Consider the following 24,910-nt stretch of genomic DNA (forward strand, 5'->3'; position numbering starts at 1 on the left):
ACAAGGGTGGCTTTACCTTCGGATTGGTTATAACAAGATGACTTTTGTTTTGTTTTGTACATTGGTTATTATTATGGACGGCTGACACACCATACAATTAAAAGAGAGTGATTTAATTAAATGGCAGAGGATTTTAATTAAGAAGTGTCGGACTTAGTCTGATCTTTTTCCCAGTCACAATATCCATGCCATAAACGAAAAAAGCTTGTCAGAATAATGGAAAAAAAAACATGTTTTCACACTGAGCGCTGGCCAATAACCCCAAGCTCAGGGGATTCAGCTCTCATATTATTATAGTTATGTTAAATCTATGTGTGTTCAAATGAGGAAATAGCAAATAGAATATATTTAATATAGGTTAGAACAATGTGTAACATTCAAAAAATCTGTTCAATCATACATGTTCTATTTGTACAAATGCGGTAGAGACTTTATTGATTTATTTAATATTATCTGTGTTTAATAAACCTTTTTAATATAACCTTTCACCACTGAAAACCATTATGAATCCCTGGGTATATTTGTCAGCAAAATACAAAGACACCTGTCAAATCCTGTCTCAAAGCTTTTTATCAGCATGTATTTCCTATGTCTGCATATGTCTGGTAGTTAAGCTAACTCTAGGAGATCTGGGGACCTGAATTTTAACATTGTGATATTGTGATAATTGTGATATTGCGATATGAGAGTGTAATATCAGTGTGTAGTCTCAGACAGACCTCATACTCTAAGTTCATGAAAATGAAAAAGAGAGAATATGGGTAATGCCAGGGACCTGTAATAGGTTTTCACAAAACAACAGAGCTTGTATTGGTGGTAATGTGACTATATGTGAAGTAGAGAGAGAGAGCGAGAGAGAGAGAGAGAACGAGAGCGAGAATGTCAAGATTTTGTATAATTCCATTTTTTGCTTTAGGCTCTAAATCACCTTTGTTGAATTTAGACAACGGTGCTGGGTGTCGCTATTCCTACCGGACAGCTTTTGTAGCTCTATGTGTGACACTACAGTTGCAGAACCAAATAGCTCCTACCAAAGAGGATTTGAGAGTCTTGCTTTCTTTCCAGTTCAGGCCTGGATGCCTGGTGTAAATGTAAGCATTCCTCCTTTCCATGGTTCACACTGCCTGAGAGCTGCTGTCACTCTCAACCCGAGGGAAGCATCTCATTTATTCCTCTGCCTCGGCTTCGGCTGGCTAGCCCAAGCGGCAGCAGGCAACATTACCCCGGAGCTGTAGTTAGACTAGGGCAAACCATCTTATAGCAGTACATGTGGAGCAGCAAACCCCACCCCATATGAGCAACAGAAGCAGTGAGTACAGCCTGTAGACACTTTAATTAAAGGCATGAGTGAGCTGAGAGAGTGGCGCGTGGGCACAGTGCCCGTGGGGCACGTCTGCATCTGCAGGTGAAGTGGAGTTTGGCCTCGGCATGAACCCCGACTCAGCCCTTAGGCCAACACAGCAGACACCTTAGCCGTGGAAGGGCGGGAGGAACCTAAAAGCATAGCTCTCCATTATCACTGTCTGCGAAAGCTGATTTAATTAGTCCTGGTCTCGTGATTGCCACAGATGAGAGGGTGGGGGACAACTGGTGAACTTACTCGAGTGTACAGGGATGAGATTGGCATGATCTCCACTGCGAAATCAGGTCAGTCCTTAATTAATGATTCTCTGCGTGTGATTCGGTAGTCCCAGGTCTCTTGATGCATTTTATACTTTTCTCTCGTTCACGCTGTCACACGAACACACATATATTTCATTATTACTGACATTCAACTCAGGGAATGACAGAATCAAATTCATTAAAACAGTGGAGGAAAAACGTGACAAAAAGCAGTCATTCCAATCAACAAAAACCCAAACATCAATACAGTTTGATATTAGGCAGTAACATAAAGCAATTTATTTTCTCACAGATTTATTTAACTTACCTTACAATATTCATTTTCTGTGGTCTGCACCTGTTCTCCTTAATATTAGGGCAAACTGGAAGCACCCTGACTTCTAAATTGCCATCCAGCATGTGCAATATAAATGAACAGATCTGACGTCAGTCAGCCAGAATATTTTATGGTCTCCCACTGAAGCTGCCAGTGAAATTGAGTCCTTCATCCATTTACACTGAAACGTTTTTTTTTTTTTCTTGACCAAATTTAGGTTTTATATCTATACACCCAGATCTGCAGAAACCTCATTTTTCAAGAACCTCAGCTGTTTTAAGCTTTGTCATAGAAGACTGCTAGAAACCTTCTGTCAAGTCTCAAATCCATTATATTGATATGCACTTTAAATGCTTTGAAATTCTGTTCGGAACGTAGCAAGGCAAAACTTCAGAGGACTTCTGGATCTTGTGATAGTGGGTGCACAGCTCTGAGGCACCGCTGGTTCTAGACAGTGCTATTCGATCACAGCGGTCTCTGGGGATGACCTTTTAATCTAGTTGAGAACTGACAGCCCTGTTCATTATCAGTACTCGCATTCACCACTGTCCTGTTCATTGATATTTACTACTGAGATGGTGTCTCCACTTATAGCTGAGCTCGGATTGCACCATTAAGTACGGCAGTAATCAGATATTGAGGTTTACAGGTAGCACCACAGTATGAGGACTCTGTCAACAGCAACTGTCAATAACAAAGACTTTACAGTGCTTACAGCAATAGATCAAAGAGAATCCATTAGATATGACTTTCCAGAAACATTTCGGAAAGCAAGATAGAATCATAGCATTAGACATGATTTTCAGGAAAGATTTCAAACAACAAGCTGGAACTCTTTGCATAGCTATTATCCTCAAATCTCTTTCTATGATGTATTATATCTGTGATATTATATCTGCGTATTACAGTACTAGCATTTGTGGACACTGTGGCCCAGAACAATGTAGTATTTGCAATGGCAGACTCCTCCAGACTGTGTTTTTTTTGGTGTGCATGGTGTGGCCACCGGTGCAAGTGGGATGCCTCATCTTAGTGCTATCTTGCATTTACACTATAACAGCTTTCTGGGCTCCAGTAGCCCTGATGGTCCACTCACTAAGACAAGGCAGATTGTTAACCAACAGACTAGAGAAGATGAACTTTGTTGATGACAGGTGTAAGGGGCCAGTGCAAACTGGGCAGGTTAGCTTGTTTTCAGCAAGATTAGTTTGTTTCTTTTTTCAGACATATTGGATATACACAGTTAATGAGGACAAGATGGTGGAATTAAGATTCTGGTCTACAGATGTATCAGGATCTTACTGTATTTGCATAGCTTGTAAAGGACTCTGCAACATACTGGATTCCAAAATTATTAAAATATTATTTGTTATTCAAATACAATTATTGTCTTTAACTAGGCCTCACAATCTTTATTTGCTCTAATCCAGACTATCAGTTCATCTTTAATAATTATCAATCTGTTTGGCTTGTAAGCATGCTAATCCAATTATTGACAACCTTCTTTGTAAGACAGAAGCAGGTATTAAAATTATTGTATCGGCAAATTGACCTTTTTCCTTAGCTTCTATCCTCACCTTTATCTCATTACTCATCGCAGGGTTTCTTTTTATATAACATTAACAATAATTAGTAAAATAAGGAGCAAACTGTGTACAGCAAGGATCTATTTAGGGACCTTTTTTTTACCGAAGGTTATCAAATAAAGATTAGATGGCCACTGTGTACAAGAGATGGGGCTGATATTGATCCTATTGCACTGAGCCTTCAGTGTTTGGACAGTGCAAATAATATGTCTGTGTGTGCCTGCTGTCCATATCTGCAGTGCCGGATGCCCCCCGAATAACATACATTTATGAGTTAATTGCAGTTCCTTGTTTCCACAATACCGGATTTGCCATCAACGTTATGTCTCTCAAGGTCTTATAAAAAGAAGGGGAAAAAAGTCGTGATGGACATGTCCAGCTGCGGATGGGGTGCTATTTCATTGCTAAGGTTTAGTGAGCAGGTAGTTTGATTTGTCCTGTTCTGTCCTTGTTTTGTGGTAGTGTCCATTTTTCGCTTCACATTTTATTTACATTTCAGTTGGAAAAGAGCAAAAGCGTTAGGGGGATTGGCATGGGTTTAATGGGTTTAATGGAGGTGCAGTGTTAAATTCTCATTATAGCAGACACGTGCACATCTCCCTCTTTCTCACTTTATTGTAATGCCATTTCTCATCCAGTGATTTGCTTAAGTGAGGTGACTGTGGAGACTCTTAATTGAACTCTTAAGTGAGTGTAAATGGAGGCTCATTAGCATGGAGGCTAGTTAATAGCCCTAATTAGGAGCCAGCTTCCCCTACCTGACTCCCGTGAGTGATCTCACATCTGTGCGAGGTGCCCAGTGGTAAGCCTGGCATGGAGCGCTGTGCCCTCTCCACCGGTCCTGGCACGGAGCGCTGTGCCCTCTCTGCCGGTCCTGGCACGGAGCGCTGTGCCCTCTCCGCCGGTCCTGGCACGGAGCGCTGTGCCCTCTCCACCGGTCCTGGCACGGAGCGCTGTGCCCTCTCTGCCGGTCCTGGGACGGAGCGCTGTGCCCTCTCCGCCGGTCCTGGCACGGAGCGCTGTGCCCTCTCCAGCCTCCTGTGTCGGAGTCTCCTTGGGTGGGCTCTGCTTGATCTGGCTGAGAGAGAGCATAACCTGAGCCTCAGATCCACCTCCACTAGACAGAGAGAAAAAAAGAGAGAGAGAGAGAGCGCCAGAAACAAAATGTGGCAAGCAAGTTGCTAATCACGAGAGGGGAGTGCAAGCCCTTCTTTGCCAGTTCCCAGGAAAAACGCTGAGACACTGGCAGTCTGCAGCACAGATGACAGACGACAGCATGTTTGTGCAAAGAAACACACACACATCCGGAGCACAGGTTGCAGAAACACACCTCACACAAGGCGTGCACACACACTCACACGCGCATGCATACATAAACACACGCACACACTCAGGATGGCTGTACCGGAGCCACGCTGACCATCAGAGGCTGCCTCGCTCTGCTGTGATGGGACACTCCACACCACTCCAGCCTGGGTTTTTCTTCTCACTCTTGAGGAAAGAGGACAGTATCCTCACTGGTCCTTAAAAACATTTCTGGACAACAGCTTAAACTAAAGTGGACTGGAAGTAAAGGACTTCTCTTTGCCTTGGTCGAGACACTGGACTTTACGTCAGTATGGCCACAAAAGGTCGACACATCTATTTAAGTCCTCTCCACGTGACAGTAGGACACTGGGAAAAGCCTGGAACCGTAAGTAAACATATAAGATGTAACAGAAGTCAGACACAACAGAAAACGAGAGTGAGGGATAAGAATTGCTTCTGTGCATCTGAGTACACATGACAAATTCAAGTTTCCTATCTCTTTGCCCGGGTCTGTCTGACCACTGCAAACAAAAGACCTATTCCTAATTACTGGAGATCAGTTGTACTAATAAAAACCACCTACAATTGCTGCTCTTTTATCTCCTACAACTGCTACAATAGATTAGTGCCAACTTTCAGTTGCAATGTCTTCTGTACTGGGCATGATGTGTTGTACAGTGTGTGCCGACCAGATGATATTGTATGCAGTGAAATGTCATTGTTTCCTTCCAACCAATGAATTTACCTATATTTTTCAGTGTTTATAGTTTTAAGTAGGTACAGCCAATGGCTTTGCTTGGTGTGCTTTGAAAGCAGTGAGTGTTTATTGCTCTTGCAGTGTTTACTGAAGGAGGGTCCCGTGAGCTTTTTTGAAGCACATTATGTTTTGTTAAAACCACTCTGCTGTTGCAGTGTTTGCTGTTGCAGGTTTTTTTTTCTTTTGGTTTTTTTTTTGACAAGTGAGAGGTGTGTGAAAGCTGTGTAATGAAGTACAGTAAGTGGGTCATCAGCTTCAGATATATGCAAACACACTCACACACTTACTCTTTCTCTCTTTCTCCCCCTCCTAGTGAGCTTGTGATGTTGGTATTTTGCCCAGTGTGGCTAAATTTCTCTGATGTTTGTTTTTAAGGCAGTAATAGGGTCTGTTTGCATATGGCGGAGGACTGGCATAATGTACTCAAACAAAGCAGTGCAGTATACAATCTGTTTGCTCAGGCCTGCAAGGAGAAGTTCATGCAGATCTCGTTCTGCACGCATGAGACTGGTGCTTCTGCTCTCCAGTGTTATCTTTGGGTCTCTCCCAGATCCTGGACTGAATTATGACGTGTGAATTGTGTATGGCAGTAAAGGGAGTTGTACTCTGGCAGCAATGTGAAATGCACTGATACCGTGTGCACAGTCTACCGATGTGTGTTCCTCATCCTGAAGGAGAAGACAAGTTACTTGTATTTATAAGGGAACTCAGGAAAAGGTGAGAGCCATGCACCCAGTTGTGACATAATGGCAAAGATGAGTGAGTCTGATAAGGAAAGATATGGAAGGTTTAGTTTAAAGAGCTTACTGGAACAATTCTCCTTATAATATAGGATAAGGAAAGAATGCCACCAAAAGCCCCCAAGCTACTAAGCAAGGGGTTTCCTGAAGCACTATGGATCTCTGAATTAACAGCAGTCTGTCATGCCATGCAGTGGGAAGATTTATGTAACAGCAGTGATTTTAAGATCTCCATGAAAGTATAAGGGGAAATATAAGCTACCACACTTGGCAACGTCTCAGTGGGATATCCATAGCTCGTCTCTCACATCTCAGTGTGAGTCATGAGTCACGTCACTCATTTAATTTCCTCTCCCCCTTTTTCAGACTACTGATTTATTTGCAATGATTGAAAGGATGCAGGTAACGTATTTCTTTTTGATTTTTCTGTGCACACGAGTTTAGGCATCTGCCGCTAACCCTGAACCTGCTTCTCGGCATTGTTTACTGCCTCACACTTGTGTTTTTCACTTTCTCGTGAAGGTCAAATGAAGCAGATAATAAGAGTACTATGTCGTCACTTTGTCCTGGAGTTTGAATGCATAACACTCTCAGGATTAGTGGTCACTGTAGTGACAGCATTCCTGGGTAACGGGTGTAAATGAAAGCAGGTTTACTCCCAGTCAGTCGCTGTCACCATTCAGCTGTCACAGACTGGTGTCACCCCTAGAGAATAGTAAGCGTCCCATAATCCTTTATGATCTGGAATGGCTGGAAAGTAGCTGGAATATCTATAACAGAAATGATTCTTTTAAAAGATACAATCTGGGACAAATGGCAGCATACATGTCATAGACATCACACTATGGCACGACACAGCTGCTACCACATGATGAGGAAGATACAGCGCTGGAAAGAATTGTCAGAAAGTTCAGAAATTCTCTAAATAGTTTTCTTGCATTTCAAATACAGTCCCAACTATCAGTAGCTTCAGAGCTCAGACTACCCCCGTGTAGCAGAGCCAGGGCCCTGCTCAGTCGGAGGGCCTCTCCTGAAACCTGCAGACCTCTGCAAGGCTGCAGGCTATGGAAGTGACATAAGGGTATAATTATCTAGTCACAATGCTGAACTATAATTTAGATTTTTGCCCATTATGTCTTATTTTAGCTGATGTACACAGTGTTTGGCAGTATGGTTGGATGGAATGAGAAACTCAAGAATCTTCTGTATACTCAACTCATGTTACTATACCCTCCCTCTCTGCTGACTCACATATCCTTGTTTTGTTATTCATTATTAATTATTTTAGTATTTTAGGTAGCATTACTTATGTCTGCTTATTGCTACTCATTATGTTTTGAGCTTGTACAGAGATTGTCATTTGGTTGCGTTATCATCAGATTCTTCGTATATGTAGGATTCTTTCTCTCTGTTACTCTGAATTCTTTTCTTCCAGTAATTACATACTTAGAATATTTCTCTGCAGCAGCAGCACCTGCCTTTCAATGTGATCTGTGAATAACAGGAAATGTAACTAATGAACTACTTACATTTTATTATACGCAATATTTCATTACGCGGTACACAACCCCATAACATTTTATTGAATTTTTAAGCAATTAATCAATATTTATGTGTAACATTTTATTGATTTTTATTTTATTTTATTTTATTTTTGAAGCAATCAGTGTTCTGATATATTAATGTTTTGCTAATGAAAAGCTTCTAAATCCTTTCCCCTTAAACGTGGCATGGCGGGTTGATCAGTAGTGTGCTGGCTAAAGACCACGCTGACAGGTTTGTTACTTTTGCTTTTATCTGTGTCCTTCAGAGCAACAGAATGGATGAACAGAGGTGTGCCCTTCCTCCCCCCCTCAAGGTACCTTCACCTTCTCCCATCGTCTTGCACCCACAGCTGCACACGAGAACCCAACACAGAGGCTACCATTGTCTCAGGATCACAAGCTGGTAGTCTTATCTGACCTGCAGACAGCTTCAAACGGGAGGGTCAGGTATCAGTCCTGCCGACAAGCACTGCGCTGAGACACGGCAAAGCCTTCTCCCAGACACTAGCTAATAGAGCTGCAGTCAAATGAGATGAATCGGCGTTGAACAATATGCCCGGTCCTGGGGCCTTTTTTACTAAAATGAGTTGATGTGAACAGTGAATCATTTTGGCAGTGAAGTGTTTTATTAGAAGAAGTGAGAGTGATTCATTTATTGGCCAATGCAGCACATGCTTAGCTTGACACAACCTTTTTTAAGTGCATTTGAGGATTTAATAGGAACCATTTATCATTAAGCATCATATGTGTGAATCTTTTTTTTTTTTTTTTAATATTGTGTTTTTCCAGCATTAAGTATTATCTGTTTTTCAGCTATAACTCCAGGCTTTTAAATGTTATTTTTTTTAAAAAAATGCAAGAAATGATCTGTGTTTGGTTGTGTTTGTATTCATTAGACTGAGGAGGACTATATCCCATACCCCAGTGTCCATGAGGTAGGGCAGGGTCCAGTATGAGCAGCCACTATCACTTTCCGTTTTTATATGCCTCCTACCCAGCTTCACATATGTGTGTATGCTTGCTGTGTCAGGTGTTGGGCAGAAAGAGCCCCTTCCCCCTCATCCTGCTGCCCCAATTCGGGGGCTACTGGATCGAAGGCACCAATCACAAGCTGAGCAACGGCACCGACCCCACGCTGCTTCCCTCCCCCATGTCCTGCCTGAAGCTGGAGTGCAACACCACCGCCAAGATCTACAGGAAACAGTTCCTGGGCAAGGTGAGTTTCACACACTGCAAGCTGCTAAAACGCAGCTCAAACGCTGAAACCCAGCAGACAGGTTCGCAGCACTCGCAGGGAGCTTGTATCCCTCCTGACCTTTTCGGCTGCTTGTATTTTGCGTTTATGCAGGGATGTTTGCGTTCGGAAAGAAAAAAACAACTCTCACGAGGATGGGAAAATACAATATACTAAGAAAAGACAAGAAGGCCCATATCTGACTTTACTGTGTGGATATCCACAACTTTCACTTACTTTCAGTAAACATATGGGACCTAACCAAACATGCCATAGAACATGGTTCTAATGAAGACGTATTAGATTTGCCTTTTGAGTCAATTACTTAGGTTTGCTTTTAGATTAGCGTAATGCTATGAAATTGAATAAAATCTCCATAATGCATGAGAATGAGAAGCGGTATGAGAAGTGACAGCGGTGAGCCCTTGGAAAGGATTTTTAAGAAATGTGCGGCTCCCGTGTTGCCAGCCCTGCGTGAGCATGTGCGTGTGAGTCTGCGTGTCTTGAAGGCTGTGGGTGTGTGTCTCCAAGGAAGTGTGCTCTCTCACTTCTGCCTTCTGCTCTGTCATTAGGAGCACTTTAATTACTACACTGTGGACAGCGCTTTGGGCCACCTGGTCTTCTCTGTTAAATATGAAGTGATCGGAGAGCAGGAACACCTCCGGCTCATGCTCAGGTAGCCCCCATACCACATACTGCCCACATACCTCTCTGCCCCTCCTCCGCGCTCGCTCTTTCTCTCCCCTAGACTTCCACAGTTGCCCCACTCTGCAGCAGTAGGAGGCCAGTGACAGCTACGCCTTTGACAAATGCTCTCCGCCCGCACTGGCTTGGTTTGGAAAGCATTTACATTTTAAGTGGAGATCACACTGGACGTGGCACTGTCAGTCCTCTGAAAGCCATGAGTCATATCCGGTGACAGTAATATCCCCCCTCCATCACATAGTTTTCCCATGAGATTACATGGGCAGCATGTCCGCAGCCCCATCCTTTCAGACTCCAGATGGACGACATTAGGCCAACGCGTGGGCAGACGGACAACCGCAGGACATTACTGCCATCTTACCCATGTGACATAGTTACAGCAACCACACTGACACTTAATATAACCACATGATGAGAAAGGCCGTTGCATCTCTACAATTCCACCAGTTGCGATACCTAACATTTCACTTTCATGTAAGTTCCATTGACGTGTTTCTCGGTAATGTCAGGAAGACAATGACAATATGACCTGCTGCCCTGCAGTTTCTGTCTTGAGTTAACAAATGGCTCTCCTCTTTCCCAGGACCAAATTGAAAACTTATCATGATGTGATCCCAATATCTTGTCTGACTGAATTCCCCAACATTGTCCAGATGGCCAAGGTGAGAGCGAGACACAAGGTCACAGGAGCGCAGAGCTTTTCGTTACCGCCATCCTGCCATTGTAATTTATCATCATTCACTCGGAATGACAAGACCGATGGGTTCGGTCCCAGCGCCCCTGACAAAAGAGCCCCAGGCATCGCATTCACTTCCACGGCAAACAGTGAGAACAAAAGCAAAAAAATCAATCAGCATTTTCCCTCCGTTCTTATTCCCAGCTGGTGTGTGAGGAGGTGACCGTGGACCGCTTCTTCCCTGTGCTTTACCCAAAGGTAGGCAGCTCCTCGCCGCACGCATTTAGCCCTTCAATCAGTGGCTCTGCTTGCGTCGTCCAACTACAATTAAAGAATGCTTGTAATTTGGGAATTGCCATCCCAGGCCCGGGTGATAAATTGTCCTTCTTAATTAAGCCTGCTGTCGGGAGTTGTCAGAGCAGCGAGGGAGCACGGCATGCTTCTCGCTCTCCCTCGTTGCCACGCGATGTTCATGCTAACAATTCCAAGTTCTTTCTGGTTTGTCCTGCAGGCTTCAAGGCTCATTGTCACTTTTGATGAACATGTCATCAGCAACAACTTCAAGTTTGGAGTGATTTATCAGACGTTCGGACAGGTGTGTCCTCTGAGGGCTCGGTATCCTCCTGGTGTCCTGCATAACTGATTTGACACAGCATTATGCGCCTGTTTGTAGTCTATTTTAAGTATTTTACTCTGTGATCAAACAAAGCTGTCATTCAAATACCACCCAGATGCCCCATCCACTGACAAAAAGGCTTTTAAAATGAACAAACACACTCCACGATGACAAGTCCTCTTCATATAATACTTCCTTTTGAATGAACAAGCCAGAAATATCACGGCCACAAATGCCACTTCTGCTCACCTCTTATTAAAATGATAAAGGTATTGTTCGTAGCGAGGCCTGGTAGAGGCTTGAAGGCATTGGCCATCTCCTTGACCTTTTAAGGTGGGAGGCGAGAGGGGCAGCAGCAGGAGAGGGAGAAAGAGAGAGAGCCCTGGAGAGCTAGCACCTTTAGCGTTAGCATGGTGGAAGGGGGCGGGGGCTTTCGTGAGGAGGCAACCACTGAAAAAGCTGTTTCCTCTCACTCCTGTTGATCGGCACTTACCAAAAGCTCATCAGGAGACCTACACCTTATCATGCCCTAAAAAGACCCTCTCTAAGTCCGTCTACACACCTCCACCCACACATCCCCTGGCCTCACTAAATGGGACACTATGTTTCTCCAGGAAAGCAATTAGCAATATTAGCAATTTAATTAGGCTAATTGTCCCACAGGGAATCATAATGAACCAACCCTGTAGATTTGCTAATGTTGTGAGTAGGCATGTTTTTTTGTTTTTTTTCTGTCTTTCTCAAGTTGTTTGTTGATGCTGTTTGAAAAGGTTCGTTGCATTTAGCATTTATTGAATATCAGATTTTGTGCTCTCTAACAAAAGCCATGTCATTATGTTCTCTTGTAATTGTAATGACCCGTCTCAAAAGCAGGAACACTTCTATATTTGTTCACTGATTCATACAATTAATGGAGCATTTGGGGTGTCACAAAGACTTCCTGTGAATTTTCTGTTGTATTTCAGTGGTTATCATGAATGCAAACATTGTGATGTATTTTTATCCATGCAGACATCAGAGGAGGAGCTGTTTGGGAATAACTTGGAAAGCCCTGCCTTTGTGGAGTTTTTGGAGTTTCTGGGACAAAAGATCGAGCTCCATGACTTCAAAGGGTAAGAAGCCAAGTCATGCTTTAGTCCTCCTTATTTTGATAGGCTGCACACCAACCTGACTCTTTTCAGTATCAATACCATAGAAGTCTGGAGTTCAAATTTAGATCAACCTTTAGCTCCGTAATGCTGACCCACCCGTGTCATGTCAGTGAAATCTTTTTTGCATCTTTTCTGACGAAGTGAATTAAACTGTAATAGTCTCATTGGCTGTACTCCTTGCCTCTGTTCTAGTTTTCGAGGTGGCTTGGATGTGACACACGGGCAGACAGGCATGGAATCGGTCTACCACAACTTCCACAGCAAGGAAGTGATGTTCCACGTGTCCACAAAGCTCCCCTACACAGAGGGAGACATGCAACAGGTGCGTGTCTTCTTCCAGTCCCTCCTCAAGAGCCTCTGCACTGTGGAATGTCTCTCAATTAGCAGACTACACTGTCTGTCCAATACTCTACTGGCTAGAGCTACGCTTTAGTTGAAACCTTTTGGCAGTGATGCTTTGTTTTGAACCATTTTCATATAAGGTTAACCTGTCAGCCTGAGACAGACACAAGCCACAAGCCTTATGGCCAGACACCCTGCTCTGACCCTCACTCCCGTTGGGCTGGCTGTTTTGGCACCATGCACAGAATGACCTTCTTCCTGCTCCATGTCACCCAGTGCCAAAGCGCCCCCCCCCCCCCGCTCTCTCTCACACTCTCTCTCTCTCTCTCTCTCTCTCTCTCTCTCTCTCTCTCTCTCTCTCTCTCTCTTGCGCTCTCTCAGAGCCTACAGAGTGCCTACCACTCTCCCTGCCTAAGTGTGCAGAATAAAACCTTGCTGGTCAATAGAACTTTAGAAATGTAGCGATTCAATATTTTTGAAAAATCAAAGTCAGTATTGTGGCATGGGTTCAAAGGTATAAGTGCGTGAAATGGTGACTAGAGAGCTGGTTGATGCTTTGGGGGCTCCACATCGTTGTCAACATGGAGAGCTTTGTTTGCAAATCCTATAACCCATTCTCTATTATTTATGTAAAGAAACTATACCAAACTTGTAAAATCACACTGTATGAAGCTTGTCTCCAGTCACTAAGGCATTTTGAGATAAAGTTGTGACTTATCAAGTATTGCAATTCAGGTAAAAATATTTGCAAAATTAATTTGCAGCCATATCGCCCAACCCTTTTACACAAGTATGTAAGGTATGGTGGCCCAGAGAGTTCAATCACAACAGCGTTTAGGAAGTAAACACAAATTGTGAAAAAGAGTGCATTGAGGAAGCACACACAACCATTTTCAAAAACACTATATTTGAGGTCACTCACAAATGAAGTACTCCTGGCCAATATGTGTTAGCTTTTTCCACAAATGTGTGAAGATTGTGGAATTATGCAATCAAATTATGCATTTGGTACTGATTTATTAACATTCTTGCTATAAATTACTTAGCTTAAATAATGTTATTTAATATAGGGTTTGGGCTCTATAGTGATTTTCTGGCTAACAAACTGTGATGAAGCACAGAACTTAAGATAATAACATTAACGTCAGGCTACAGCATGTTTTCAGGTAATAACTTTCCGTGAGGTAGCTTTTATGCATGAAGTGCTCCTAGTACGGTTATACACTTAACATTAAACGAAGAACACATACACAAACTAACGTTACAGCTACGAAGATCGACAGCAACACACACACATAGTGATAATGACCAACAGCGGTGCACACACTGAGCGGGTTTAAACAGACAGACAAACAACAGCAAACCCTGCGCAGGTGTGTGCAATCCCAGAGCGCGTGGTCACGACACATGTGAATCCCCCTGCTCGCGGCAGGCCATACCACGTGACTCATGTGGGGAGGAGCATCCCGTGACAGTGACCAGCAGCACCTCAATTTGTGAGCAAATGTAGCGATTCTGAAAATGCTTCTTCTTGTGGTTAACGCTGCTGTGTTGTGGCTTAAAGTTAATGGGACGCCACTTAGCCTTTCAGTGCAGTGAGTTTTTGTTTCCACAAATGCACCAATGTTTGTACTGTTTGTGTACAAAAACAGTACTGTTGTGTTTTTGCTGAATGCATTTGTGTTGTGTCTTAATGTATTTCCATTTTTGCTTAATGCAGTCGTGTTTATCGAATGCCATTGTGATTCGATTCTCCAGGTCACCATATGCACAATTGTATGAAACACACACATCCACACACACATATACATACATGCTCATGCTCGTTCCAAACTGCCACGTCAACAACACAGCACACTACAGCACGACTCAGCCATATCAAATGATTAAATACAACTAATGTCACAGTGAAGCAGTGTAATTAACACCTTTAAAAAACAGCTTTATGTTATAAATCATTTTATGATAGAAATCATTGCGCATTCTTTCTAGGCACGTATTAGTATATATTTTAGTCAACTGTGGTCACCTTGATTATTACTGCTCGCGCGACCTGTCTGTGTCCATTAGTCTTTTTGGTTTGTGTGCCATTCCCACTGAAGCTGAGAGACGGCCTCACCAGAGCCTAGCAGTAGCTAGATGCGACAGAGTAAAAGGTTTTTCCACGTTGTTATACATTAGTTTGAATGAGACGTGCCTTTTGCCAACAGGATTAGCCTCCCCTTGTTCCATCTGTTGGGTTTAGCTCATTTTGAAACATGGGAACATTTGTTTGTTCTAATATAAAATCTGATTAACCAGAAATTTACACGTAATTTATTTTTCAACATTGTTACCTTAGTAATAGCTTTTCAATAGGCCATCCGTTTAATGTGTACAGCTGTTTTGTGAATTAATACAAGTGAGTATTGAAAAACCAAAGGGATACATGTTTTGTCAGACAAAATTATACGAAAAATTTGACAAGCATAGCTAGGAGGGTAAAAAATAGATAATGACTGCTGTTTGTGCCTTTTACTTATTCATTGTCCCAATCCTGTTTCTCCATATGTGTCTGTCTGTGTCTTTCTCTCTGTTACAGCTCCAGAGAAAGAGGCATATAGGAAATGATATTGTAGCCATTGTGTTCCAAGAAGAGAACACTCCCTTTGTGCCGGACATGATTGCGTCGAACTTTCTGCATGCCTACATTGTGGTGCAAGTGGAGAACGCCTGCTCTGACAATGTCCTGTACAAGGTACAATATCCAGAGACAAACAGCTGGACACCACATTCCTTCAGCATGGGGCATCTGCACCACTGCCGTCACCTGAGTGGCTCCTTAGTGTTCTTTGCGGAACAGCTCTGAAGCCTGACGGCATGAGGGTTCGAGTCCGAGGGGAAATTGAACAGCAGCAGCAGCAGCATCACACTTTTTCTACTCTGTTCTGTAACTGTGTCCTCAAATAAACCAGATGTCCAAGTTAGGATAACATTTGTGATGCTTCTTGTAGTCCTTCCTTGAAGATTATTCGCAGTTTCTAGGAAACAGTTGGAAGAGCCACAAATGGTTCTGCGGGGGGATTCGGGTCGAAGTGTGTTTCATGTGTACCCACCGGTGCAGGTGTCAGTGACAGCCAGAGATGATGTCCCATTCTTTGGACCGGCCCTGCCTGATCCTGCCATTTTCAGGAAAGTAAGTCGACCAAATTCATACCAAGATCAGGCAGCATGTTTAGCGCTAATAAATGCAAATTGTGGTGGTGTGTGTTGTTGTTTTTTTCTTCCTTTGTTGCATTTTCCCAGTTCAGCAAATGTCTGTGCTCTTTTCTCGCCATTTCTCTCTGTCCCTTAGGGACCAGAATTTCAGGAGTTCTTGTTTACTAAGCTGATCAACGCCGAGTATGCCTGCTACAAAGCAGAGAAGTTTGCCAAACTGGAGGTGATCTACAAAACACCTGGATTTGAGACATCTGTATTAGATTAGCAGCATCAGACATTTGTCCATCATTTATTTAGATATATAATGTGCTGCTTGTTGTTTGTGCGCACGTGTGTGTGTGTGTGTGTGTGTTTGTGTGTGTTTGGGGGTGGGGTGGTTGGATAGGAGCGCACGAGGGCAGCCCTGCTCGAGACGCTGTATGAAGAGCTGCATATCAACAGCCAATCCATGCTAGGTCTGGGCGGAGACGAGGACAAACTGGAAAACGGAGGAGGGGGCGGAGGAGGCTTCTTCGAATCCTTTAAGGTAACCCAGCCCAGCAAGGCCGTGCAATGTGCCTGCCTCCCCGCAGGTTCCTTGTGGTAATCGGCGCTGAGAGTAGCTGGGCCAGACTAAGCTCCTTACCATATGAGTACCATACTGGCCTACTTTTCTGTGTCCACCACCTGGACTACATTTACCAGTGTTGGTGTGCTTGGTGCAATGGGTAGCTGTTGTGCTGGGATTTCTTACATAGTCGTGTCTGTGAGCTTACGTCGTCTTTAGTCAGGCTAACTCATACCTTAGTCACTGCACTGGTTTTGCTGCCAGGCTGCTTAGTAAGTCAGACTTTCTTTGTGCCGTGTGTAAATGGCGATTGCTACTGATCTCCGTTAGTAACACATCCCCTCCTGGATTGAGGTGCAGAGTCAGAATTCTCTGTACAACAACTATTCAGTAATCGCTTCGTTGCTCAACAGATTTTACAGTGCTGTAATAGTCATGTGTTTAGTGCTTATTCCTTTTAACACACTGTAGTAGATGTAATCCAGTGAGCCGATGATTACAGTAGCACCTTCTTTTTAATGGGTTCTTTTATGAGTTGTATATTGTAGAAGAACATTTTAGCAGTCAGAATACCTTTCATGTTGGTACCCAAATCAATTGCATATATGTGTTCACAGCACTTACATAACCTGAGCAATAAACAGTAATCTTGATACCCTGTTCAACTGATATTCCGCTGTATTCTCAATTGGTGTCTTAACAGTTACATAAAATTATTTTGTTAAATAAACACACATTAAGCAACTTATGCTCAATGTATATCTATATAGTTTACAATGAGCCAACAAGAACCTGGGGCTGGGATTGTTATATGAGAGGATGTGCCCTTGAGCATGTCCACCTCAGTGGTATTACTGGTGCTAGTCGGTGGATACGGCAGTTACCCAGGACTTAAAGGGCCCATATCCTACATTTTTACTTTAGTTTATATTTTTCCTAGTTGTCTACTTGCAAAGTTTGTGTAGCTTTCTATTCCAAAAAATAGTCAGAATTCATTTTACTCAACCATTTTCTGACCTTTCTTTATCCCTTGCAGGCCATTTCTGTTACAGCGCCTTTAAGACAGATTTAAAATCTGATTGGCTGCCATGCCATGTAATGTGCCTCATTGAAAAAGCACTTTGAGCTGAAACATGCCTAAGTACTACAATGCCAGTAGGTGGGGCTAAAAGAAATGGGTAGAGATATGTAAATGAAATTGTTCTTGGGAATTCAGAGAAACTGTGATTTCAGAATGAGCTTTTTTCTGCAGCTTAAATTACAAATATGGACTGGAGGAATGAATGGCGTGTTTTGGAACTTTACATATACATAGTTACATAGTCATATTTACATATTAATTAAAAATTCTTTATTTCAGTACAGTGAGGGAAATTCCATTTTCTATGATGGGGGGCCCTTTAAGCATGAACTGATTAATCAGAATCACAGTCCTGCTCTGCCCTGTTCCTTTAACCTTACTGCCTGATTGTAGCCTGCATGCATTTCCATTCGGTTTCTCTGTACTCGCAGAGCTTTAACTCTCCTCGACGCTACATTCGGTGATGGCTCTCACCTTCTCTTCAGCTCTGCCGGGTGTCCTCGCTAACTAAGGGTCTGGCTTTTCACACATTTCCCCTTTCCCCTCGGCTTCGTGGCTCGCGGCTCCCTTGAGGTGGGCCCCTGCGTTGCCCTGCGCCTCGCTCACAATGTCTCCTCCCATGTCTCTCTCCGACCCTTAGCGGGTGATGCGCAGCAGAAGCCACTCTCTGGACACCTTGGGTTTCAGTAGCAGGAAGCACCCAGTCTCCTCTAGTCACAGCGGCAGTTTTACCCACAGCAACAACGGCCATCGCCTCCACTCACCAGAGACCCCCAAAATTCCCGGGATAGTAAGTAATGCGTCCCGCCCCTCTGGCCTCGAGATGCGGTGAACGATGTCCTCATTCCCAGCCCTACCACACTCACCCACAGTGTGCTTCACCCCACCAGTCACACCCTCACACACCAGCAGTTGCTAGATCGGGAACTGCCTTGCTATCCCATTTAAAGAGTTAGATCCTCTCTAAACAGATTCTAACACAGTGAAGACAAACCAAATAAGTGCAAACAAAATAAGACTAACATTTAATAGGTGAGCTACAAAAAAGACACAAGTGGCCAGTTTATTCATTTTTAATGTACAGTGTGTAAATCTTAACATTATTTGCCTTAATAAATCTAATATTTTAATTATCTTACTAATGGAACCTAGTAATTTTCTTCTTTCACTGCCTTTGAAACTCACTCCAGTGCACTCTCTGGTCTTACACATCTTACCTAATAATAATAATGTAGTTAAAATGTCCATCTGCTGTAGTAGAATCAGGTCTTATAAGACAAGTGTCAGAGAAGCGTTGCAGTGCCTATCTAGTCAGGAGTGTTCCCTCCCATCTTGGATAGGAGTTGACCTTATTATGAAAGAGTTCCTGTTGGCATGCGGTGTTTGAGATCCACTGGGTTCTGACAGCTATACCATCCAATGCTCTGGAGTGAGTCACATATTGCCTTCGAACACATTTTGCCCAGAATGTTGGACATGATTCTTGTACCAAAAAAAGTTTTGGGCTTCCATATGAAAATATTCATGCCCTCATTCAAAATGTTCTTGCCCTTTTTTCTCCAGAGTCTGAACAGTAGTGTTTGCTGAGAGGTTTTAAGATGGATTTGCAGGTTTGCTTGGTAGGATCAGAAGGAGGATGCGAATGTGTTTGTGTATTCCCTGAAGCATCAGTGTGTGCATGTACAGTCTACTTGACAACCTGCTGAGTGAGAAGTGTGTGTGTGTGTGTGTGTAAGAGGGTTTTTGCTGCTCTGGTGTTTTGTCTATAGGCATAATTAGCAGATGAGCTGAGCTGTGCTTTGCTGTGTGTGGTGAGTATAACACAGTAGGGAACAAATTGCACTGTCCCCCGCCAACCCCAATCAACCAACCATCCAGCCAGTCAACCAGTGAGCCAGCCAGCTCCTCTCCATCTATGTCAGGGCTCCTTTCTGCCAAGCACAGCTGCCCTAATGGAGCTCTTTCCAGACCCAAGGATAGTTACAGCTCTCAGAAGCAAGGTGACTCACCCCAGTCTGCTCAGGTCCCTCTGGTGCCCTCCTCTCACCATCTTTATCTGCAGAGAAACAGCCTGGATCAATGCACTCCTGTTCTGTTGTTTTTATTACCAGCCCCACTGTGTTTTCTGGCCAAAACCTCCTGTATTTTCATTTTATGTCAGTTGTATAGATTTTCTGACCTTGGCTAAGGTTGAAGACTGAAGCGAGTTTTCTGATGCAGGCATCTGCATAGTGCATTGCACCAAATGAAAGCCCATAGAAGAGCCCCTTAGAATTCTTAGAGAATTTCTTCTCCTGTAGATATCTTCCAGAGCTCTGTTGGATATACCAAAGCTCTGCAGCGTGAATAATAATGATGAACCCAATAAATCCTTTGTGTACAACTAACCTGTATTGTCTATCTTAACCAATGTCATAATTGTGGTAACCCGTATGTGTATGTGTGTGTATGTGTGTATCCTATGTACTATATGGTGCAAATAAGACCTTGTCTGCAGTGTCCTGATGTGTCTAACACTGCTGTGTGCTCCTCTCCTCAGCTCTGCTCTATGCTCTCTTGTCCCTCACAGGCCTCCGTATACACCATGGCTCCTCAGGTCCCTCTCCTCTCATTTGGCTACTCTGTTGTGATCATGACCTGTAACTGTTTAAAACTGCTTTAAAATGATCAGACACCTCAGTTGGCCTGCATTGTTTTATAACATAACGTTCTGCATGACAACTCATGGTTTTTCTCTCTCTCTCTCTCTCTCTCTCTCGGCCTTCTGCAGTCATTGCTTGTCCCAGGGAAAAGTCCCAGTAAATACGGACGTCGCGGCAGTGCCATAGGGATAGGAACGATAGAAGAGGTTCATGTTTAACTCTCACTCCTCTATCACTCTACATCTCTCACTGCATGACATCCATTACCACACCATCACATGACTATAGCATGGCATGAGCAGATATGGAAACAGCCCTCAAGTCAACCTCCTTATTTAATTCACCCCTAGTGGATAATAAGTTAATTAAGTTTGACTTAAGTTTAGTTTATCATACATAATTGCCGTCATACTGTTACCCGCTTATTGCATTCATTCCACATTCTAGTGTATTTAAAGATTCTGCCTGTAGATACCTCTAGCAAATGCCATATTCTCTAGGTGATGACACACGCCTGTTGCTGTAGCGACAGCATGCTGTCATGCAGTGGGAGCCTTAACCAGGTCTGCTGGCTTCTTCGCTCCCGCATTCACACGGACGACTCGTACGAGACCACTAGATCACTCGGAAAAGTCGCAGAGGCCTATTGCAAAATGTCACAGTTCCTCTCCAGCACCTCACTTTCCATGTCACTTTTCGTGTTTTTCCACCCGCTGTCCCACGTTGCCCTGCCTGATGCACGACCCCCCCCCCCCCCCCCGCTGTGGAATGTACAGTCCTTGCTCATGTCTGCTATTCGTGCTGTGTTTACAGTTGGGTAGCGTAGGAACATGAAATGTAGGGGAAACAAATTCAGAGTCCCGCTGAAGCTCTTAAAGCCATTTTAGATATATTTTTAAAGGCTTTTTCAAGTCACATTTTGGAAGTCTTAAAGTGGAAGCAGTAAAACCCCGGCGTGCGGGCTGAGAGAACAAAACCCCACAGAGAGAGCAGAGCTGAGCAGGGCCTGTCAGGTTGGCCCCTTGGGCCCCTCAGAGAGGGCAGAGCTGAGCAGGGGCCCGACTTGCCAGACCCCTGGCTTTCATCTCCGAGACGTATGGAAGGCCAGCTGCGGCAGCCAGAACCCCCGGCCCGGAGGGCACACTGTAACCAGGCCCGTGCCTCGCCGCCACATTGCCGCCAGCGAGTCCAGCCTCACGTCAGCGGCTTCCCGTCTCCCAGAGATGTTGGCGCACGGCTTGTCACGATAACTGCTCTAAAAAAAAAAAAAAAGACGAATCCTTATGAAATAACATAAAATGTGAAACAGGCATAGTGCCCAGGCAGACACTAACAAGCAAACGAGAAAAAATTATGTAACGTTAAGGACAGTCCGACCCCAATAAGCAGTTGCTTTAAAGAGGTAACAACTGTGCTTCTGCTCTGATGTACTTTATCACTGTGAGATGGGGCATGATGTCAGGTTATAAGTTGATGTGCGAGCTAAAGCTCACTGGCAGTGTTTCTCTCTTGCAGTCTCTAATCATTCCTGGGAAAAGTCCTACCAGGAAGAAGTCTGGCCCGTTCAGCTCTCGCCGAAGCAGTGCTATCGGCATTGAAAACATCCAGGAGGTGCAGGAGAGAAGGTGAGGAGCTAACGCAGCCCCACGGGAGCAGTCGCTCGTGAGATGCCACAGGTCATGACGTTAATGTGGACCTCCCAGCCAGAGCCAGCTGTTTTAGCAGGCCTCTCATTGGAGCAAGGTTGTGTGTGTGCGTGTGCGTGTGTGTGCGTGTGCGCGCATGAGTGGGGAAGGGTCACTACCGTTTTGTCTGAGGACAGGACTGTGCTCTGTGTCTCTCTGCCTGGCATCAGTGTCAGGGGCGGCAGGCCTGCCACGGATCCCTCCAAGTACCGAAGGCACCGTAGAGCACCGCCTCTCTAAACAGAGGGCAGCCTGGCCCTTTAGATAACCTCAAAATCCACAATAGACCTGAAGTACTAAGCTATTGCACCTTTGATCAAATTAAACATGCATTTGAAATTCGCAGTGCAACTAACTGGCCACTCTTCACCAAGGTTTAGTTATGTATAATAAGAATTCCCAGAGGGAAAGTGTCAGTACGTAAGGGAAGCGAGTGTGCTTGACACAAACTCAAAGCATGTGTGGCCTGTGCACCTGCAACGTTTAGGGCCCTGATTTCAGCAGGCAGCATGACCCGCGTGATCTCTGCTACACTGAAAGAACATGGAAAGGCACGCCTCCCTCTTTTTTCTAAGCGCATCCATACATGCTGTGCACAAAGGCACCGAGTGAATTGGGCCAATAAAATAAGCAGGAGTGATGACTGATTAATTAATAACTTCTCAGCCAATCATTGCTTATCTTGCACCTTTCAAACCATTGTGCACTGTGATCCTACAATAAAAAAGTGCAGCTTTGAAAACACTATGGAGAAAGTACTTTGAATGTTGTGAAGTCGCATTTTTCTCATCTCCTTCTGTATGTATGGTAAGGGTAGAGCTAGTTATGACTCCTTGAACGTAGCCTATAGTTAAAGAGGATTTAGTGCTATTAGATTTAGGATTTCAGTTCTGAATGTATTAGTATTCCTGGCCATGGAGCATCAGATCTAGGATTATTAGCATTATTGCATGACTCACTGTGATTACTGTGAATTTCCTGCATCCATTTCGTTTGCTGATGGAATGAACAAATTGCTGAGTGCAGTGTTTAACATTGTACCCGGGGCGCTTATCGCAGGTTTCATAAAAATACCAACACATCATCTAGTGTTGCCTTGTTTACACACAACTCCCAATACATCATGCCGACCTTCTCACCCTCACGCGGTGTGTTGAGCATGAAATTACCGAAACAAAAATACCAAAGTCAGAAAGATGCCCGTTATAAGTCGTGGAACCATATGTAACAGTTTTGACAAACTCATGAAGACAGAGTTCTATATGTTTTTATGTAAAACAGTGACACAGTGCAACTTTCAGATTGATGTGCTCTTTTGAGATTCTTATCATTCAGCAAACTGATGCATCATATTATTTACAAATTGATGTCTAATACACTTCTATACTAACCAACAGTATAGCAAGTACATGTGAGCATAACTGGAGTGGTACTGTACAACGTTTAAGGGATGCCTTTGCTGCCATCTAATGGTCTGGGGGTTTATGTCCAGCACTCAGAAAACTCCTGACAGTGGGCACGCCTCCCAGGACCCCAAGTCTGAAAACTCCTCCAATCAGAGCTCCCCTGAGGTCCTCACTACTAAGAACAGGTAGGGAACATGACTGTCAGAGAATTTATATTAGCAGAATATGGAATTAAGTGTTTTAGATTTGTACTGTTTAGGGTTTGGCTAAAGCATACATGTAGCAGTATATTGCTCCAGTGGTGCACAGTTTAGTAAATTGTGTGTGTGTGTGTGTGTGTGTGTGTGTGTGTGTGTGTGTGTAGCTCAGCCATGTGTTGTAGGGCTCCCTCAATCCCTGAAGCTCAGGACTTGTCCCGCTCCTCCTCGAATGCCAGCAGCTTCGCCAGCGTGGTGGAGGAGAACGAGGCCGAAGCCCCGGACGACTACGACACAGGCATGGTGAGCGCCACCCACCCCACACCGCAGCAAATACCCACGCCTATCAGATCCAGCCACCCCACACAGCAGCAAATACACTTGCCCAACAGCTCCACCCACCCCACACAGCAGCAAATACACCCAACAGGTCTACGGCGTGTCGACCGCACAGAGTAAGCATGCACGTGCGTTTATGTTTGTCTGCAGGAGAGCATGTCTTCGGCAGGGACGCCACACAAGCGGGACTCCTTCACTTACAGCGCGTGGCTGGAGGACAGCATGAGGAGCGTCAGCACCACCAGCAGGGGGAGCTGTCCCGGTGAGCCCACAGCAGCCCAACATGCTGGACTGTTAAACCGGTGCCTGTCTGAGCCACTTCCCGGGATTACCCATGAGCAGTTCAGACCACCTGTGCTGTAGCTGTCACTGCGCAAAGAGATGAGGTTCATCCGTGCACAAAATGAATGATGCGCTCCAGTTGCACATGTGTGCTGATGTAAGACAAGGTGAGTGTAGGAAGGCTCACCCTGGACTGTGCCTGTCCTAGCTGCAGGCAGACCCAGCCACCCAGAAGGCCGGAAGGGCAGTGAGCCAAATCGCACGGACATCCGCATCAAGCTGGAACGACCGCACGACCACAAATCGACATCGGTAAGACACCTAGCAGTGCTGAGCTAAATTATCTAACTGCAGCTATTTAAACATCTCGCTTATTTAGCTTGTGCAAATAGAGCTGCATACAAGTAACATAACAACTACATATAAATATTTGTTTTTGAAATTCTTTTTTATTATAGTTTGAGGTTCAATGAAGTCTAAATTTTCAAACAGTCTGCTTTCTTACTTTTTAAGGTTTAAACAAGTGGTGTTTACTACGGGTGTAGTGTATGTTAGTATCCAGACCAGACCGTGTGGTTTCTGTTCATGTGTTATTTCCTCTCTTTGTTACATTTACTTGAAAATAATGGTTCTTAATTGCATGCAAGTGTCTAAAAATGTTCTCCGCAGCATAAATACACACACAGTCACAAGAGAAGCGTGTGTGTGTGTGTGTGTGTGTGTGTGTGTGTAACGTATGTGAATTATGCACAAGTGAGACATTTTTGCTTCTTCCCTTTTAAGCCTGATAACTGTGTGTATGTGTGTGGGCCCTATGCAGAACTGCTAGCCTCCCCCATCTGATTGCTTCATGGATTTCCATCGAAAGGTCAGCTCTCTCTCAACAGACCCTCACTAATCTACCAAACGTCAGCAAACATAACCAAAGCATT

General features: G+C 44.1%; 1 protein-coding gene across 12 annotated transcripts in view; it reads left to right on the forward strand.

The window, feature by feature from the left end:
- rap1gapa (RAP1 GTPase activating protein a) overlaps positions 1–24,910 on the forward strand; it is a 73,823-nt gene that overhangs the window by 46,269 nt on the left and 2,644 nt on the right. For 5 of the 12 annotated variants that reach the window (XM_081706853.1, XM_081706852.1, XM_035522507.2 and 2 more), the window contains 22 exons: positions 6,697–6,732; positions 8,141–8,188; positions 8,771–8,809; positions 8,905–9,090; positions 9,681–9,784; positions 10,397–10,475; positions 10,694–10,747; positions 11,001–11,084; positions 12,117–12,217; positions 12,449–12,578; positions 15,180–15,335; positions 15,702–15,773; positions 15,933–16,019; positions 16,185–16,325; positions 18,068–18,217; positions 20,198–20,275; positions 21,585–21,694; positions 23,247–23,345; positions 23,525–23,660; positions 23,847–23,958; positions 24,187–24,290; positions 24,799–24,846. In XM_081706853.1, coding sequence (XP_081562979.1) covers positions 6,715–6,732; positions 8,141–8,188; positions 8,771–8,809; positions 8,905–9,090; positions 9,681–9,784; positions 10,397–10,475; positions 10,694–10,747; positions 11,001–11,084; positions 12,117–12,217; positions 12,449–12,578; positions 15,180–15,335; positions 15,702–15,773; positions 15,933–16,019; positions 16,185–16,325; positions 18,068–18,217; positions 20,198–20,275; positions 21,585–21,694; positions 23,247–23,345; positions 23,525–23,660; positions 23,847–23,958; positions 24,187–24,290; positions 24,799–24,807 — 2,097 coding nt within the window. In that variant the 5' untranslated portion in view covers positions 6,697–6,714 and the 3' untranslated portion in view covers positions 24,808–24,846. The remainder of the gene's footprint in view (positions 1–6,696; positions 6,733–8,140; positions 8,189–8,770; positions 8,810–8,904; positions 9,091–9,680; positions 9,785–10,396; positions 10,476–10,693; positions 10,748–11,000; positions 11,085–12,116; positions 12,218–12,448; positions 12,579–15,179; positions 15,336–15,701; positions 15,774–15,932; positions 16,020–16,184; positions 16,326–18,067; positions 18,218–20,197; positions 20,276–21,584; positions 21,695–23,246; positions 23,346–23,524; positions 23,661–23,846; positions 23,959–24,186; positions 24,291–24,798; positions 24,847–24,910) is intronic. The other 7 variants (XM_035522510.2, XM_081706850.1, XM_035522508.2 and 4 more) reach the window with 6 other exon arrangements.

This window comes from Electrophorus electricus, chromosome 24 (assembly GCF_041902795.1).
Source record: "Electrophorus electricus isolate QZ-2024a chromosome 24, ASM4190279v1, whole genome shotgun sequence".
In the NCBI taxonomy this organism is placed as follows: Eukaryota; Metazoa; Chordata; class Actinopteri; order Gymnotiformes; family Gymnotidae; genus Electrophorus; species Electrophorus electricus.